At 47.4% G+C, this 16,403-nt stretch overlaps 1 protein-coding gene across 3 annotated transcripts; it reads left to right on the top strand.

The window, feature by feature from the left end:
• The first annotated feature begins 13 nt into the window (after nt 1–13).
• Nucleotides 14–16,380, top strand: CRAT (carnitine O-acetyltransferase). Of its 3 annotated transcripts, XM_066332736.1 has the most exons (15): nt 207–367; nt 2,468–2,570; nt 3,700–3,963; nt 4,438–4,556; nt 6,612–6,665; nt 7,552–7,717; nt 8,274–8,448; nt 8,939–9,117; nt 10,125–10,225; nt 10,413–10,532; nt 11,019–11,141; nt 11,273–11,408; nt 11,850–11,912; nt 12,424–12,561; nt 13,166–16,380. In XM_066332736.1, exons 1-15 carry the CDS (start codon nt 222–224, stop codon nt 13,379–13,381), a joined length of 2,103 nt encoding a protein of 700 aa, XP_066188833.1. In that variant the 5' UTR covers nt 207–221; the 3' UTR covers nt 13,382–16,380. The 3 variants fall into 3 exon arrangements, with proteins under 3 accessions (XP_066188831.1, XP_066188833.1, XP_066188832.1); XM_066332734.1 differs by lacking the exon at nt 2,468–2,570 and having other exon boundaries at nt 14–367; XM_066332735.1 differs by lacking the exon at nt 207–367 and having other exon boundaries at nt 2,373–2,570.
• The last annotated feature ends 23 nt before the right edge of the window (nt 16,381–16,403 follow it).

The raw sequence follows: 16,403 nt of genomic DNA, 5'->3' as shown, positions 1-16,403 counted from the left end.
TGCCGGCCACCGTCGTGCTCGCGCCGCCATGTTTGTGCAGGGCGCGGCCCTCCCTGCCCATACCGGGGAAGGACGGGTGTGCGCGGAGGGGAGCGGAGGCGCGAGAGAGAGGACCTTCCTCACCATCTCCGGGAGAAGACAGCGGGGAGAGCGGCCGCAACACGGCTCTGATACCGGTCACGGCGCTGCCGCCACTCAAAGCATCCCTGCCCTTCTCAAAGATGGCCACGCGGGATTCGCCCCACTCCAAGATGGCGGCGCGGCGGCCCCGCCCCGGGGCGGTGGAGCGGCGGCGGCCGGGGTGTCCTTGCGACGGGCCCGAGACCCGGGGAGCGGGGCCATGCTCGCCTTGGTGGCCAGGGCTGCGGTAAGAGCGACACCGGCAGGGGCGGCTCCAGCAGGACCGGCCGGGGACGGTGCGCGAGGTGGCGGGTCCCTGCAGCGGGCAGGGCACAGGGTGGGCGGGCGGCGAGCCCGGGTCCGTGCGGGGCCTTTAGCCGGGGCAGGGCAGAGCGTGGCTCCCGGCGGTGCCATCTCCCCCGGGAGCGGGGCAGGGACCCTGCCGAAGTCAGGCCCCCAGGCCCGCTGGTTTCTTCCCGTGCCTGGCGGCAGTGTCCGCGGTGAAGCTGTCCGGGATGGAGATGACAAGCCCAGAACTGTCATCTGGGTAGGAAAGGATGGATCTTCCCAGGGTAGGAAGGGATGGATCTCTGGAGATCACCCTGTCAATCCCTCTGCCAACGCAGGGTCACTTGGGACAGGTGACCCAGGAACGTGTCCAGATGGGTTTGGAATAGGGAAATAGGGAGACTCCACGCCATCCCTGGGCACTAGGGCACAGTGCTCTGCAATCCTCATTGTAAAAAAGTTATTTCTTATGTCGAGGACAGACTTCTTGTGTTTTAGTTTATGGCCCTTACTCCCTCTCCTGTCACTGTGCACCGCTGAAGAGAGTCTGGCACCACCCTCTTGCCGCCCACCTTGATGATATTTATATGAATTGTTGAGATTCTCTGTCAGCCTCCTCCTCTTCAGATTAAACAGGATGAACTCATACAGCCTCTCACTCTCCTCATACGAGAGATACTCAAGTTCCTTACTTATCTTTATGTCCTCCTCGGGCCCCTCTGCAGCAGTGCCTTGTCTCTCTTGCACTGAGATGTCCAGCTGGGGCTGCTGGACAGGGAGGGGACAGGGAAGCCCAGGCAGATGACAGCAGTGGCTCCCAACATACCCGTCCTGCTGCACACACAGCAGAGCTGTCAGACCCCTGCCAGGCTCGGGAACTGCTCATTGCAGTCCCTTTCGGGGCCTGAGAGGACACAGAGCAGCAGAACAGCAGCTACAGTGTGGATCCACTCACAGTTACTGAGAGACCAGGCAGGAACAGTTGTCTCTGGGCTTAAGGAGCACTCCAGATTCTGATTTAAAAATAAAAGACAAATCTCTGACATCTTGACACTCAATGCTATGGCTGTGCTAAGAATCAGCTGTGAAATTCCTTCTGCCCCCCGCCCCAGCAGGTGGATTTTCTTTCCCACCAGCTTTGCAAACTCTGGAAAAGGTTCTTTGCTGTGTTGGAACGTGGCTGGGCAGCAATGCCAGCCCACAGGCTGGCCCTGTCTGCACACCCTGCTCCACTGGTGTTTTTTCCTGCTGCTTGTGGGAAGGGTTAGGATGTTTGTTCCCTCTGTTTGCTGCCAGCTGCCTCCTCAGCTCTGATCACTGTCCCTCCTCCCACCAAATCCCTGAGTTTAACCCCAAATCAAACAAGCAGGGGACAGAAAAGAGGGAAGATAACAAATGCATTCCACACTTTAACATACTGTGGCTTCCGTGGGTTTGTTTTGGGATTTTCATTGTTATCCGATGGAAAATTTGCAGCCGTTTGTTTTGGAATCACCATACTCTATTCAAGCTATGCATTCTGCTTGTCTGCCCCTCATTTCATTAGACAGACACGAAGGAGGGGCCGATCTCTCTTGTGACAGCATGGCATTCTCATTGCCTTGCTGTAGAGAGAGTTTTGGTTTTGTTTTGTTTTGTTTTTTTTTTAAGAAAGAGATAACCCAGAACTCCCCAGAATCTCAGCTTGCAGTAATGACCACACATGCATGGGGAGTGAGGGCAGTTAAGGTACTGCCCATGGTGCCACCTCCAGGACATAAACTGGGTCTCTCCTGCCTTAAGTCCAGGTCCCTCTCCCAACAGCCACAGTAGTTTCGTGCTTCAAAGGAAGGAAGGAACAACATCCCCACTTGTGCCCTTGCTGGAGGCCAGAGCTTGGTCAGAGAGAGGCTCTAGCCAGGTATTGATCTGCTGCTCAGAGGGGCACCTTCAGGGCAGTTGTTGCAACCCACTGGTTTGATAATTCCTGTCCCCTGGCGGGGCTGTGCCGGCCCTTGAGCCCTTTGATTGGAGCAGTCGTGTGGCAGTTGGCTAATGAGGTGACGCCCTCCATGGGCAGCACGTTGTCAGGTGGAAGAGGAGACCCAGACAGGCCGAGGGAGAGGTTTACGGTCTTTTCTGTCCTACCAGCCATGGATAGGAAGCAGAAGCAAGCAGAGAAGGTACAGTATTCCCCAAGCTGCTGTGATCAACACCTTTCTTTTCCTCCCAGTTGCACTCTTCTTTTATGCTTCAGTAATTCCTCCTCCTGCTGTTTTTCTCATTCTTTCTCCAAACCTCAATCTCACAGCTCTTTCCAGGTCCCACAAAGATCCAATTGCCCAAAAACAGGGCAGTTTCTGGGGGCCTTTGTCACCTTGTAAATTTATCTCTTTATTCTCTGTGATTAACTGCTGGGAGGAGGTGTGGGGATAGCTATTTTCTCACTGCTTTGGAAGTCAAAGGGAATGTTATTCTCAGTGGCTTTGCATCCTCAGTACACTCACAATGCAAAGTCCAGAGTCCAGCAGGAGTGTCTGATAGAGTAGATCCATAGGAGAGGGAAGTGCAGAGGGAACTGGAAACCTTGAGAGTACTATTGAAACATCTTCAAGCTGAGGAATGTCCAACCCCATTCATCCAAAAGGATGTTGTTGTTCTTTTTGGGGAAAACTGGTGAGTTGATTTCCTGGGGAGCACTTGGGTTTGCTCTGTTGTATTTCTCCAGCCAGGGAAGGGGTTGATGCTTTATAAGGCTTTTGCTCCCACATGACCCCACTGGATCACAGGAGCCTTTTGGCATCACCCCCAGTTTCCTGAATAGACAAGAGGCATTTTAATCCTGCCCCAAACTTAGAAAAATTCTGCTTTCTCCAAGCCAAACGGGTAGTTTGGTTTGGCACAAGGGTTCTGCCTTTTAGCCTTACGCTTTTGTAAGAAATAATCAAAGTTTCTGATAGTACATAAGATTATTTTTTTCACAACTTTCTTCCCGTTTACCATGGAATGGAAGGGGTTGACTTTGTCCATCACATGGAGACTTTCAGCTGGAAGGTGTCCAGAGAGTGGGGAGATGTGTCATTATCCCAGCAGCATTTTCTCTGAGGAGCTGAGAATAGGTATCTTGGGAGATGGAGTTTCTCTTTCACAGCTTTCCTGGATGTCCTGCACTGTCTCCAGCACACAGCCGTGCTCTGCCCCAGGCTGGGACACCCGTGTGCCCACAGAGAGGCTGGGATGGAGACTCCTAGATCCAGGTTCTTTGCTACCTTGGGGGAAGTTCTGTCTCGACATTTGCTCTGTGCTTTGCAGGCCAGGCCCTGTGGCCTGCTGAAGCAGACAGCCCTAAACAAGATCCCAGGCAGATTCCAGCTCCACCAGGAAGCGCTGCCGCACCTGCCCGTGCCTCCACTCCAGCAGACACTGGATCGGTACCTGCTGGCCCTGCAGCCCATCGTCAGCCCCGAGGAGCTGAGCCACACGCAGGGGCTGGTGGATGAGTTCCGCAAGCCGGGAGGTGTCGGGGAGAGGCTGCAGAAAGGCCTGGAGAGAAGAGCCAGGAAAACAGAGAACTGGGTACGTCAGGGCTCTGGCCCCAGCTTTGATTAGGGAGGGTGGAGGGCTGATGTGCATCTCTTCCCTGTCCTGGCTGTATCCACTGGCACCTGTGTTTTAATGGCATCACCTTCCTCACCAGTTTGCTGCTGATCTCCTCAAGCTGTGCAAACTCCTCACCAGGATTTGGCTGAGCAGAGAGGTTATGGCAGAACAAGGTGTCACTGGCTCTGCCTCTGGCTGCTGAAGGCTTGAACTTGTCAGGATCACATAGCTGCCTCAAGAAATTGAAGGAAACCCTCTACTCAAGCCCTGCACCAAAAGCCCCCCATACCTTGCTCAAATCCTCCTTTCCCCTTTCACCTGCATAGTACAGACCCCAAACACTTCATTTGCAAAGTGTGGGACAGAACTGGGGGCAGGATGCTGAGACCCATCAGCCAGGATTGGGTTGGACAGCAGCAGCTCCCTGCATATTTTCTTTCTTCATCCCAGCTCTCAGACTGGTGGCTGAAAACAGCTTACCTGGAATATCGCCTGCCAGTCGTGGTCCACTCCAGCCCAGGTGTGGTTTTACCTAAGCAGGATTTTCTGGATCGACAAGGTCAGCTCAGGTAAAATCCTTTTCTACCTTCCCTTAGGTTATAGGTGGGATGAGCTGTGTTCAACAGGGATGAGGGTATTAAGGCAGATTAGGAATGAGTAATTACAATGTGGTGCTGTCTGTGCTGTCAGGGCAAAGCTGCCAGGCTGTAAGGAAACTCCTGGTTGCACCAGACTAAATATTTAATCAGGGGAGAATACCAAAGAGTCTAGTGGTTCAGGTATTAAACAAGGACTGAGAAACTACATTTAGGTCTTTGCTCAAACACAGATCTTCATTGCAAAATGGTCCCATCACTGGCTGGAGACATTGTGAGGATGTATTTGAGGCACTATGATTGTGCGTGTAGTTAAAGGAGGCATAAAAAGTAGCCCAGGCATGTAAAGGAGATCACCCAGAAATGCCTCTGGAGTTTGCTAGTTTATAGGGATGGGGAGCCTGACAGGGACTGTCCCCTGTTGTGATTCATGCTTTGGGAAACGTCACAGTGACCAGCCTTTCCACTCCCAAGCTTTTCCTTGCATTCAGACTCTGTCATGCCCTCTCTTCCTCGTGTGCTCCCTTTAATTTTTAACCACCACTAGGAGTGTGTTGAATCCACCTGCAAAACTTTAGCACCAACCTTTACACAGTTACCTTTGCTACAGTTACCAGTCAGCACTGCCTTGGGCAGATCAAAAATACCAACAAGGGATCAGTGAGGCTGGGAACAAATCCTCCCCCCACTCCCTGGTACACCTGAGCAGAGGATTAGCCTTACAACAGTGCAAGAGTACACAAATGTCTTGAAATCTGCCCTATTATTTACTCTTAAGTTTTCCAAATAATCTGGAGAACTGCAAGTGCCCAACCAGTGGCAGCTGCATAAGAAGGCAGGCTCCTGCGTAAAATACAATCTAAATGTGTGTTTGGGTAGTTTGTGACTGCACGAAGAAGTCTTAACAGTGCAGCTTGAAACTAAAGCTTCCAAAAGCAGAAGGCAGACTTGGAAAGTGGTTGGTTTTTACTTCTTAACCTGGCAGAACTGTTGACTGAAAACAAGTCAACCAACCTCTCCCATACCCTCAAAGCCAAACTCTACTTCTAGGCTGTTCATTCTCCAGAAAGGAACACAGAGTCTCTCACTGGTGTTTCCCTCATGTTTTGCAATAAGCCTGAGAAATTTTCATTGAAAACTGACAAGTGCAGAATCTCTCATTTCACAGAACCCTTAGGTTCTTGGAGTTGCATCACTTGATCTTTCCTAAGGTTGGGCAGGCTGAGCAAATTTAAAGTATACTGCCTGCCAATGTTGGCACCACCTCACTCAGCCAACACAACCTCCTGTCCCAGTGACCTCCTGCCTCCTTCCTTCAGGGACAGGTGGGAGCTCCCATGTCAGAGAAGGCCAGTCTTTCACTTCCGGCTAAGCAGCTTGATATGGCTTGTCACAGCCCTGCTGGGAGCTGGCACTGGCAGTGTTTACGTTGATCCTGGTAAACACAACACCTCAAAGTCCACATGCAGGACATCTGCCTTTGTTTCCAAGCCCTCGGTGCCAGAGGAAGGTTCTCTGGAGTTGTGTTAGCAGCAGGATATTCACTGGGGTAGGAACTCAGTCAGCAGCGGTGTCTTGGTTGCAGAGAGAAACAGTTGCATCTTGGCTTGACACTCTTAGGTGGCCCCTGGCCAGGGAAGGGCAGAAATCCCATTCTCTTGGTGCTGTTTTAATGCTGAGAATCAGAACTCAGATGTAATAAATCATAACACATCAGTAGCAAACACTGCTGTTAAAGGGTCATGAATGCATGACTGAATCCTTTCTTGAAAGCTGTCCAGAGTTCCTTGGCTGTATAGTAAGACACATAAAAAAAGAAAGTGCCACATGGTAGGACTATCCAGCAATCTCAAATCACAGCCCAGAGTGGCTGTATCAGTGAACCAGACACGGGCACAACAGGGGCTTGGCAGAAAGGCTGAGCTTTCTGAGGAGCAGAGAACAGCTCTGCTAATCCTCCTCAGCTCGTCCCTCAGCCTCAGACAGTCTGTGCTTGATCTCAGCTTGTTACATTTGGTATTTTTCCAGGTTTGCTGCCAAGCTGATTGAGGGTATCCTGGATTTCAAGGCCATGATTGACAAGTGAGTTACTGACCCTCCTGAGAGCTCACACCTTCCTTAATGTCACAGAGAGGCTGAGCCTTGTCCATAAATCTCCCTTCCACACAAAAAGGCGAGAGATGACAGTACATATTTAAAAAGAGATACTATAATCCCCAGCACTGCTCACTGCCACAGTCCCCTCCAGTGGAAAAAAGCAAACTTACTCTTCTGTCTTCACGTTGTTTACCTTAATGCTTTTATTGGTATGGGAACGTGCTTGGAGAGAGCGAGCACAACTGGCAGTACCATGGAGCTTTGCACTTCTCTTTGTTCACAGGACAAGCTACAGCTCAGGCAGCAGGAATTTGAGTCTAATTTTGGGTTCCTGGTGTTTCTCTTCCAGCTAGATGGGATGAGCTCTAGAGAAATTTGTTCCTCCCTTACCCTTTTTCTTTTGGTCACCAGAGCAAATCTCTGCTGGACATGCCTTATTTAAGGTCCAAAAATATGTTTACCAACACCAGCAGTCAAAGTTCAGGGTAGTTGGAATATGACTGCAGAAGGGAGTGACTGAGCCCCTGCCCACTTCATTAATCATATCAGCACGTCAGACACTCATCACTCAGAACTGCAGCCATTGAGTAGGTCCAGATATCTTGATTCTCTGGTGTCACAGAAAGCACAGTGTTTTTTCCCCCTTCCCAAATGGAAGGCCAGCAAACAGACATTTTTTGTAGCCTGTACTAAGAAAGCTGCTAGGAATGGGGAAAGACAGCACCTTTTTTATGCCACCACCACCTTTAGGTTTTGCTGTAGTGAGTGCATGCAGCTGCAGGGCTGAGCCTGTGACCTGTGTGGGGAGCACAGGCTTGCTCCCACTGATCTGTTTTCTCTCTCCTTCCTCCTTACCTTGCTGTGTCTCCAGTGAGACCCTTCCAGTGGAGTACATGGGTGGGAAGCCCCTCTGTATGAACCAGTACTACCAGATCCTCTCATCCTGCCGCATTCCCGGGCCCAAGAGGGACTCCATTGTCAACTACGCCAAAGGCAAAAAGCAGTCCAGACACATCACAGTTGTTCACAACTTCCAGGTAGGGCAGCTGCTGGGCTTTCAAGGTTTGTTGAGCTGCAGGTGTCCCTTTTGCTAGCTGTTTTCCAGAGGAAAGGGAGTAACAGGAAGTCTCTGCCCACTAGGTTTGCCTCACCAGGGATTTGTTCCTGCTCCTTTATCCCCTTTGGCCAGTGGCAGAATTGCCATATGTAAGCAGCAGACTAGAGGCAGAAAAATACTGTCTCTCTTTCCTGTCTCTGTAATTCCTGTCTCTCAAAGCCCAGAGACCATATCTGCAACTGGAAACTGAACGTAGAAATTGGATAACAAACCCTCCCACTGCAGCTTAGTCTCAGAAACAGGAATTCCTCATTGGTCCTTGTTACCATGGCTTCATAGAACTAGGACTGTATTTATGCCCTGCAAGGGAAGCTGGACTTGGTCTCTCAATTCTGAGCATCCTTCAAAGGTTGCAAGCTGAATTCTTCAGCCAGATCTTACCTTCTCAAAGCAGCTGTTCCTGGTTTCTGAGGCTGGACAATAATTATCTTCTCTCATATTCTGTCTTTGTCCTTGTCCACTCTTCTCACCTTCAGTTCTTTGAGCTGGATGTTTACAACAGTGATGGATCTCCCCTTACTGCTGACCAGCTCTTCATTCAGCTGGAGAAGATTTGGAACACCTCCCTCCAAACAAACAAAGAACCTGTTGGGATCCTCACCACCAACCACCGAAACAGCTGGGCAAAAGCCTACAACAACCTCATTAAAGGTCTGTAGAGATCCTGACACAAAAGTGCTAACAAACACTGCAGATCCTTGAATAACAAACCTCCCCACTGTGCTCTGCTCAGTTCTTTCTTTTGGAAGCTTGTTTTGGACAGATAACATGAGATTTCCACCTTAAAGAAGCAATCACTTCAATCCATTGTAATTTTGGGGTTAGAAAGTACAGATAACAAAGTGTGAAGTTCAGTGAAATCCCAGTTCGTTGCCTTGCAAAGGAGTAAGGATATAAGAAAATTGAAAGGATATAAGAAAAGGATATAAGAAGGGATATAAGAAAATTGAAAAAAGGAGGGTGAATGCAGCATGTTCACACCTATAACATGGATCTGGCTGCAATTTTAATAGAACAGCTGTGTACACCCCCACTGAGGTACAGCAGGAACACAACACCACCTCCTTCAAACCTGCTCTTCGAAATTTCTCTCCTTCCAATGACACAACTCCCTCTTACTTACGCTTCCTTTCTCTCCCAGATAAGACCAACAAGGAGTCCGTGCGTGCCATTGAGAAGAGCATCTGCACCGTGTGCCTGGACGCCCCCATGCCCCGAGTGTCTGATGACATCTACAAGAGCCGTGTGGCCGCGCAGATGCTGCACGGTGGCGGCAGCCGCCTCAACAGCGGCAACCGATGGTTCGACAAAACCCTGCAGGTAAGAGATGATGCTCTCGAGGTGCTGAAGAGGTGGCTGTAGAGGTGTTTCCTGAGACTAGAAAAGTAAAAAAAAATCCCAGGAACTTTTTGCAGGAATGGTCTCTCTCATGTCAAGGGAGTGGAAAAAACAAGGGAGACAAGGAGTGGTGGCTGATGGTGTGAGATCCTGTGGTTCCCCCTGCAGTCAACAGCATTCGTTGCTGCCTTGGGGACTTGTTTCTTTCCTGCCTCTGCCCACATTTATTCAGTGCAGCAGGTCTTTGTGTTCCTTATAAATCAATTTTCTGCCTGCGGTGAACAATGCCTTGTCTGCTCAGAGGCAGCCCAAATGATGGGAGGTCTGTCCTTGGATCTCCTCCAGGCTTGTCACTTTTCCTGGTTCTGCCAGAAGCTGCCCAATGGCATTTTGTTTTGTTTCTTGAAACATGCGCTGCCATCCCACAGCATCCCTCTGATCTCTTCTCCATTCAGTCTTGTCAAGATCCTTCAACAGCAGCTGCTGTTGGAGCTTTTCCTTCATTAGTTGGTATATTCTGGCTTGTAGCAATGGTGCTTTAGAGGACTCCTCTCACACCTACTGAACTCTTCATAGTGTTTTCAGCTGTTTTGTTCCTATTTGGTACTCTTCACCAAGGGGATAAAGTTTAGATGTTCCAGCTGATTGGAAAGGGTAAGCCAGCATGTGGCAATGTTACTCCTGTACTGTGGGTGCATCTCAGTAAATCAGGACCACTGAACCTCTCTGTATGGCCAAAGCACTGAGCACACCAATATGTCAGGCATACCCTTATCCAGGGAATTTTGCAGAACTGTAACTGTGCTCTCAGACCTTCTGCACCTGCTGAAAGGCATCCACTGCTGTCCTGCTAAAGGACAGTCTAGGCACTGCTGCCCTTTCACTGTGCAAGGACAGGCTCTGATACAGGGACACTGAGGACTCTCTGGGTATCTTCTGCCTCACACACTGCCTGCCTTCAGTGCTGTCCTCTCGTGCTTCTCTCCCAGTTCATCATTGCTGAAGATGGCTCCTGTGGTCTCGTATATGAGCATGCTCCCTCCGAAGGCCCACCCATCGTTGCTCTTCTGGATCACATTGTGGAGTTCACGTGAGTCCTGCCCCTGCTTTTCCTCAGCGTTGGAGATCCCTGACTGGCACAGTGAGGGGTCTGTCAGGCTGTGACCAGTGTCACAAGGTGTTAGGGAACATCCCTGTGCATTTCTATCCAGGCTCTGGCATTCCTAGCTGAGCCTCATGCTATAGGTCTGGTCAAATAGAACCATTTCTCTGCACAGGAAGAAACCCGAGATGGGCAAATCGTCCACAGTTCCTCTGCCAATGCCCAAAAAGCTGCGGTTTAACATCACCCCAGAAATCAAGAATGACATAGAGAATGCAAAGCAAAACCTCAACATGTGAGTATGAAGTAGTGGAGAAGTGGGTGGGTGACTGAGGGAGTAATTCATGTTCCGCTTTGGAGCCTGTCAGTGATTTAAATGAGGCTTTCCTCACTGATCACAGGGAGTTTTCCCAGTGACTTCTGGGCTCAACAGCATTGAGCTGAGCTGAAAAGCATTGCCAGGAATAAGGTCAGAGATGCTGGGGAGGGGTTATTACTGATTCATTCCATTTGCTAAGAAAGAGCAAGGTTTTACTGGATCTATCTAAGAATACTGGAGCATAAACACATATGACCATCTAACTTGATGAAGATTTTCAGTAGTGGCAAAAAATTCCTACCTCTGTGGTGCAGCCCAAAGAGATCTATGTGTGCTGGAGCTGTCTGTCCCTGCATAGGTCAGATCCAGATGGCCTGTTCCCTCTGAGCCTTGTGAAAGCAAATCCATTCCTCTGTGTTAGAATGAGCAACAAAGGAACAGTTCCTCTTTCTTTCCTTGTAGAATGGTCGAAGATCTGGATATCAAAGTCATGGTCTTTCATCAATTTGGGAAGGGTTTCCCCAAGTCAGAAAAGATAAGCCCTGATGCTTTTATCCAGCTGGCCTTGCAGCTGGCGTACTACAGGTAAGACCACCCCTAAGTCATTCCTCAGCTTCCTCACTGACAGACTCAAACATGTGAGCTTGATAAAGGTGGCACAGACAAGGCTCTCCCAGGACAGACTCACTTGTGTGGCTTTCTCCTCCCTGTCCCAGGATGTATGGCCACGCCTGTGCCACGTACGAGAGCGCGTCGCTGAGGATGTTCCGCCTGGGCCGCACCGACACCATCCGCTCCACCTCTGTGGCCTCCCTCAAGTTTGTGCAATCCATGGACAGCCCTGACAAATCGGTGAGGATCTCAAAGAAGTGGAGTAAGAGGAATCCAGGAAAGAGAAAAGCTGCTTATTTGGCTGTGTGTCCTCTCGTTTCAGCTAAGGAGGGCTGCACCCCATATTGAGCTAAATTGCAGAATCTTTACACATCAGGGGGTAGATTTGACTTTTCTATCACCTGTACTGACAGTCTGGGAAACATCATATGGATGTTTCTGAGCCCTCTAAAAAGTCCTTCATAAGTCTCTTTAGCTATTCAAACTATGTTCAGCTACTGATGGATGAACTCTATTCAGAATGAAGTAATGCTGCCAAACAAAATGATGTAAAAATTAAATCTTGTTAATTATAAATGAGTTTCATACAGACACAAAGCAAAATGTCCTCCATCTTAGAGAAGAGCCAAAATGAGGTTCTCCTTTCAGCAGAAAAACTTAAACAGATCTGTGTGTTCTCAGGACCAGGAGAAAGCAGACCTGCTGAGAAGAGCCACACAGGCCCACAGGGAGTACACAGATATGGTGAGTGTCCTCTGTGCAGCCAGGCTTGAAGGTTTACCCAGCAAATGAGAGTTCTGGGGAAAGACAAGACCTGAACACCTTTTGCTTGTGACACAGCAGTGTGGCCATTAGTGTTGCAGAGTTCTGGCTCTGACCTGACAGTGCTCTTTGGCCACACACTGAATCCTCTCTACCTGGTGTGTTAAATGTCCCTTGTGACTGGCCTAAAGGAGAGAATCAAGTATTACAATAGCTTAATTTCTTAACCATCATTGTTGCTGATAAACACCAAAGTTGCATAAGGAGCCTTAAAACCAGAGGGAGTCTATGAGCAGGAACTGTAAGATTGTTTCCACTCTTGTGTTTATTTCACAGTTCTTACAAACAAGACTATTGGTCTTAAAGGCAAAATCTAGTTCCTTTTAACTTCAAACATTTAGAGACCTTTTAGAAGTGTTCTTTTCTTTAACCCAAAGAAAGTTTTGCTCACTTGCTGCTAGCCTGGCTTTCATGTGTCCATCCTTTCCTCCAGGCCATACGGGGCAATGCAATAGACCGGCACCTCTTGGGGCTGAAGCTGCAGGCAATCGAGGACCTGGTGAGCATGCCTGAGCTCTTCATGGACACAGCCTATGCTGTTGCAATGCACTTCAATCTCTCAACCAGCCAGGTACAGCTCATCTGAGCCTGAGAAGTACTCCCTGTTCCTTTTCGTGCCTTCCTTCTCTGTGTTTCTCTTCATTTACTTTCTGTTACAAACTCATCTACATTGGGTCAGAAATTTCTAAGCTGGCTGCCAATCCCATAAAGCTACAGATCTGATCTTACACCTGCCACTGTCCCTTACAGACATGTTAAAACACTAACATAACCAAAGCCAGGATCACCAGGAGTGTTTGGTGTCTCAGTGAAGAGAAGTGAGATCAGTGAAGTCAGCAGCCAGAACAGCTGCTGTGTTAAGTGCTGTGCTCTGATTCTTACTGAATAGTTCTACTTGTGACTTACTACTACTGGTGTTTCCCTCATGTCTTGCAATAAGGCTGAGAAATTTTCTCAGTGTTTACTCTGGGGGGGAAGCACTCCAGTGCAAATGCAGGGGAAAACAAATTTCTACTAAATGCTATGGTCCAGCACGTGTGTGGTGGGAGGTGAGGCTGAACCAGAGGCCCTTCAGTTTAATGAGATGAGTTTCCTCTGTTGACAGAGCTGTTTGCATTTGATGGTTTCATTTTTCTCTGACTGGTCAGAAGGTTTTAATCACATTGTCTCCACAGGTCCCAGCAAAGACAGATTGTGTGATGTGTTTTGGTCCCGTGGTTCCAGATGGCTACGGAGTCTGTTACAACCCGATGGAGGAACACATCAACTTTGCAATTTCAGCCTTCAATAGCTGTGCTGACACAAACGCAGCCCGCATGGCACATTATCTTGAGAAAGCACTGCTAGACATGAGGATCTTGCTCCAGGCTGCTCCCAAATCCAAACTGTAAGAGGGAAACCCTCCAGTTAAATGGGCTATCCCTGATGCACTGAAGCTCCCAGTTCCTCAGAAAACGATTCAGAGAATAGCTTGCCCTGGAACCTAAGAAGATACCTACCATTTGTTTTCAGCAAGATGCTACAGAATTGTCACCTGCAGATGCCAGACTCTGTAGTGAGAGGAAACAGTCTCAAACCAAAGTAGAACTGACAGGGCCTCTCCCATCAATGCAAAGTGCACCTTCCTGTCCTCAAAGAGGACTCAAATATTTTTATGAAAATTACTGTAAGGGAATACAGAAAGCACAGTTCTTACCAGTGTATTTGGTGAAGAAGGTAGTTCTTGTCCAGGAAAAGCAGGGAATGTTTATTGTATGATAAAACTACTGTAAGACCAAGTCTTTTTCTTGGTTTCATCTTCTGAAGAGCATCTTCCAGTCTTGACTGAAGATTTTTCTACTGCTCCAGCAAAACTTCATCATTCAACTTCAGCAAAGGGAGAAGGAAGTTAAGCCAGAGCAGATCCACGCTCATTAGAGTACACTGCACTACTTATCCTGGGCACTCCAGCCAGTACAGGCTTTACAGGAATGTTCCCTTCCCCTTCTTCAGGATGCCAGGATCTCCTCCTTCTTATACTGACCCTCTTAACAACAGAGCATGATTCAATAGAAGCTAAGGTGATTTTTTACTGTTTCAGGTTATTTTTGTTGTTGTTGTTCTTGCTCTGGGTTTTTTGTTAAGCTTCCTGCCATGGTTCTACCATTGATCTTCCAGCTCAGCCTAAAGCTTTTTCCCCATAAAGCTTCTACAAAACGCTCCTCATGTAAGTTTTGCCAGCTTTGGCTTTATGTACCTCCACAACTGCAGAGATGAGAAGGGATTTCCTATGCATTCAGCAGGACAGAAGTTCCACTGTACCTTTCTTTGGAGTTGAGGAAAAGAAGAAGATGCTGACTGTTTACAAACAAGGCACGTGCCTGATGTCCTTGGGACACACGCATTAACCCAACGTGGTTTTACACCTTGCTTTCAGAAACAGCCTTTTTGGGCACAATGTTATGCTTGAGCTGTGGAAAAATACGGATGTTTCTGATCAGGAACTCCAGAACATACTTCCACTCCTGGCCAACAGAGTTGAAATCTGTTAAAGGCCAAAGGAAAAAAAAAAGCTGCAGAAACCCTTCCTTCACATCACTCTGCTGTAACAAGGCAGAAAATCTTGAAAAACAGGAAGAAAGCAGGGTACACATGGACCCTGTAGGGTTTTTTTCTGCACTGTGGCAGCCACTGACAGTAACAGCACAGCACTTTTTCTGCCACTCTGGAGAGTTATTTCTTACTGAAATATTACTCCAATTTGTGCCAGCTTTATTCTGTGAGAGAATGATCTCATATGATATTGTTTTTATGATCAGTTGACAAACTTGAGACAGTGAAAGATTATATATAAACATTAACATGCAATGGTAGCATAGGAACTACTTCCAACCAATCTGTCAGAACCCAAGCTCCTGACTACACTTTTATTTAGTAAAACCTTATGGTAATTAAGAATTCTAGTGCTATTTCTGTGGTAGGAATTCTGTATTTAAATTGCACACCCTTCAAGATGTGTCTGCTGGGACGTCACTATAAACAAAAAGGATTAGGAGTGTGATGGCCTGTTTTGTTAACAGGGAAATAATTACAAGGGACATGATCAAAGTGCCTTGATGAACATATACAAAGAAATTTGCACTAAAGCTTTTTAAAGTTCAAGAAGAAAAAATAATTCTAAATTGCTTCTCTTAAGGATACAAGCCAAGGCTTTGGCTTTTTTTTCCTGAAAGGATGTTTTTTCAAAGCTTCTGTCTTATACCTAATAACAAACCTTAAAAGAGGAAAATTTAATTGAAACTCACCTGCACAGCCAGTGATTGTACTGAACTTGATTGAACTGCCACTTTCACATCATCTACATGGATTTAGTTGATCTTTTAGAAGAATCCTGAATGGAGTGAGACAGCCTAAAAACATGAATAGGAGCACCACAGACCTGCAAGCAGAAAACCCTGCTCTGGTGACTCCTCTGTATCAATGAGACTGAAAACTACAAGAGGATACTCAGTATTATCAAACTAAGTGATTGTGTAAATACTACAGACAAGAACAAACCTTACTGGAATAACATCTAGATTTATGGAGCCTTTTACATGGAAAAAAAATACTCCTTTTGCCAAAGTAATCCTCCACCCATACTGAATCAGCCTCTGTTGCCAGGGGATGAGTTATTTTTCCATGTCTGCAATGCCTTCAAGCACAAGTAGTGCCACTGAAGAATTTGAGACTGGCCCTTTTCCACTTCTGTCTCAAAGGGGAAGGCTCTCAAAGCAAAGTGCCTATTAAAGACTAAGCATAAGCATGTGCTGCTGAAGACTGTACCTCAGAAGATGGGCTTAATCTATTCTGGATCTATATCTGGATACACCACTAGCTTCAGCAGAGTACAGCTACAGGGAGCAGACTGCAAGAGAGACAAGATTAATAAACCACCTAATGCATCCTTACTGATACACAGAGCTGAAATTCAGATGAATGAGGCTGATTTTAAAAGCGCTTGAAAAGACACTAAAATCATTACAAGGTTTTTCCTTTAAAAAGTCTTTTCTTATGGTACAAGTTCTAAAATGTGATGTCCTGGTTCATATCTTCTAGATTTTTTCTTGACTTATTGAATACTGTTCTCCCTGTTTCTGATTGTTTTATCAAGAGATGTCCATTGTCTTAAAGGCACAATAAGCAGAAGAAAGTAAAGCTCCAGATAAATGACAGATTTGGAACAAATTATTTCAGACTGAAAATATTTAGATAACTCTTGGGGTATGAGTGCAATTTTTGACACAGCCTGGTAGTGTTGCATGTTTTGCTAGTTAGCTGTGTTAAATACTGTTGGGATCCATGTCATGCAAAGTTTGGAAATGTTCATTGAATAAACTGAGACACAATAAACAGATAAATGCTACAAAAAGGCTTAAATATCCTTAAACACTG

Source organism: Sylvia atricapilla, chromosome 19, assembly GCF_009819655.1.
Source record: "Sylvia atricapilla isolate bSylAtr1 chromosome 19, bSylAtr1.pri, whole genome shotgun sequence".
Lineage (NCBI taxonomy): Eukaryota > Metazoa > Chordata > Aves > Passeriformes > Sylviidae > Sylvia > Sylvia atricapilla.
This window is presented reverse-complemented; position numbering and strand designations above follow the sequence as displayed.

Coding starts and splice junctions, on each gene's coding strand:
- CRAT (XM_066332734.1), top strand. CDS start 29: ATGTTTGTGCAGGGCGCGGCCCTCCCTGCCCATACCGGGGAAGGACGG. Junction 11,142..11,272: donor TTGCAGCTGGCGTACTACAG/GTAAGACCACCC, acceptor TCCCTGTCCCAG/GATGTATGGCCACGCCTGTG. Junction 12,562..13,165: donor TCAATCTCTCAACCAGCCAG/GTACAGCTCATC, acceptor TTGTCTCCACAG/GTCCCAGCAAAGACAGATTG.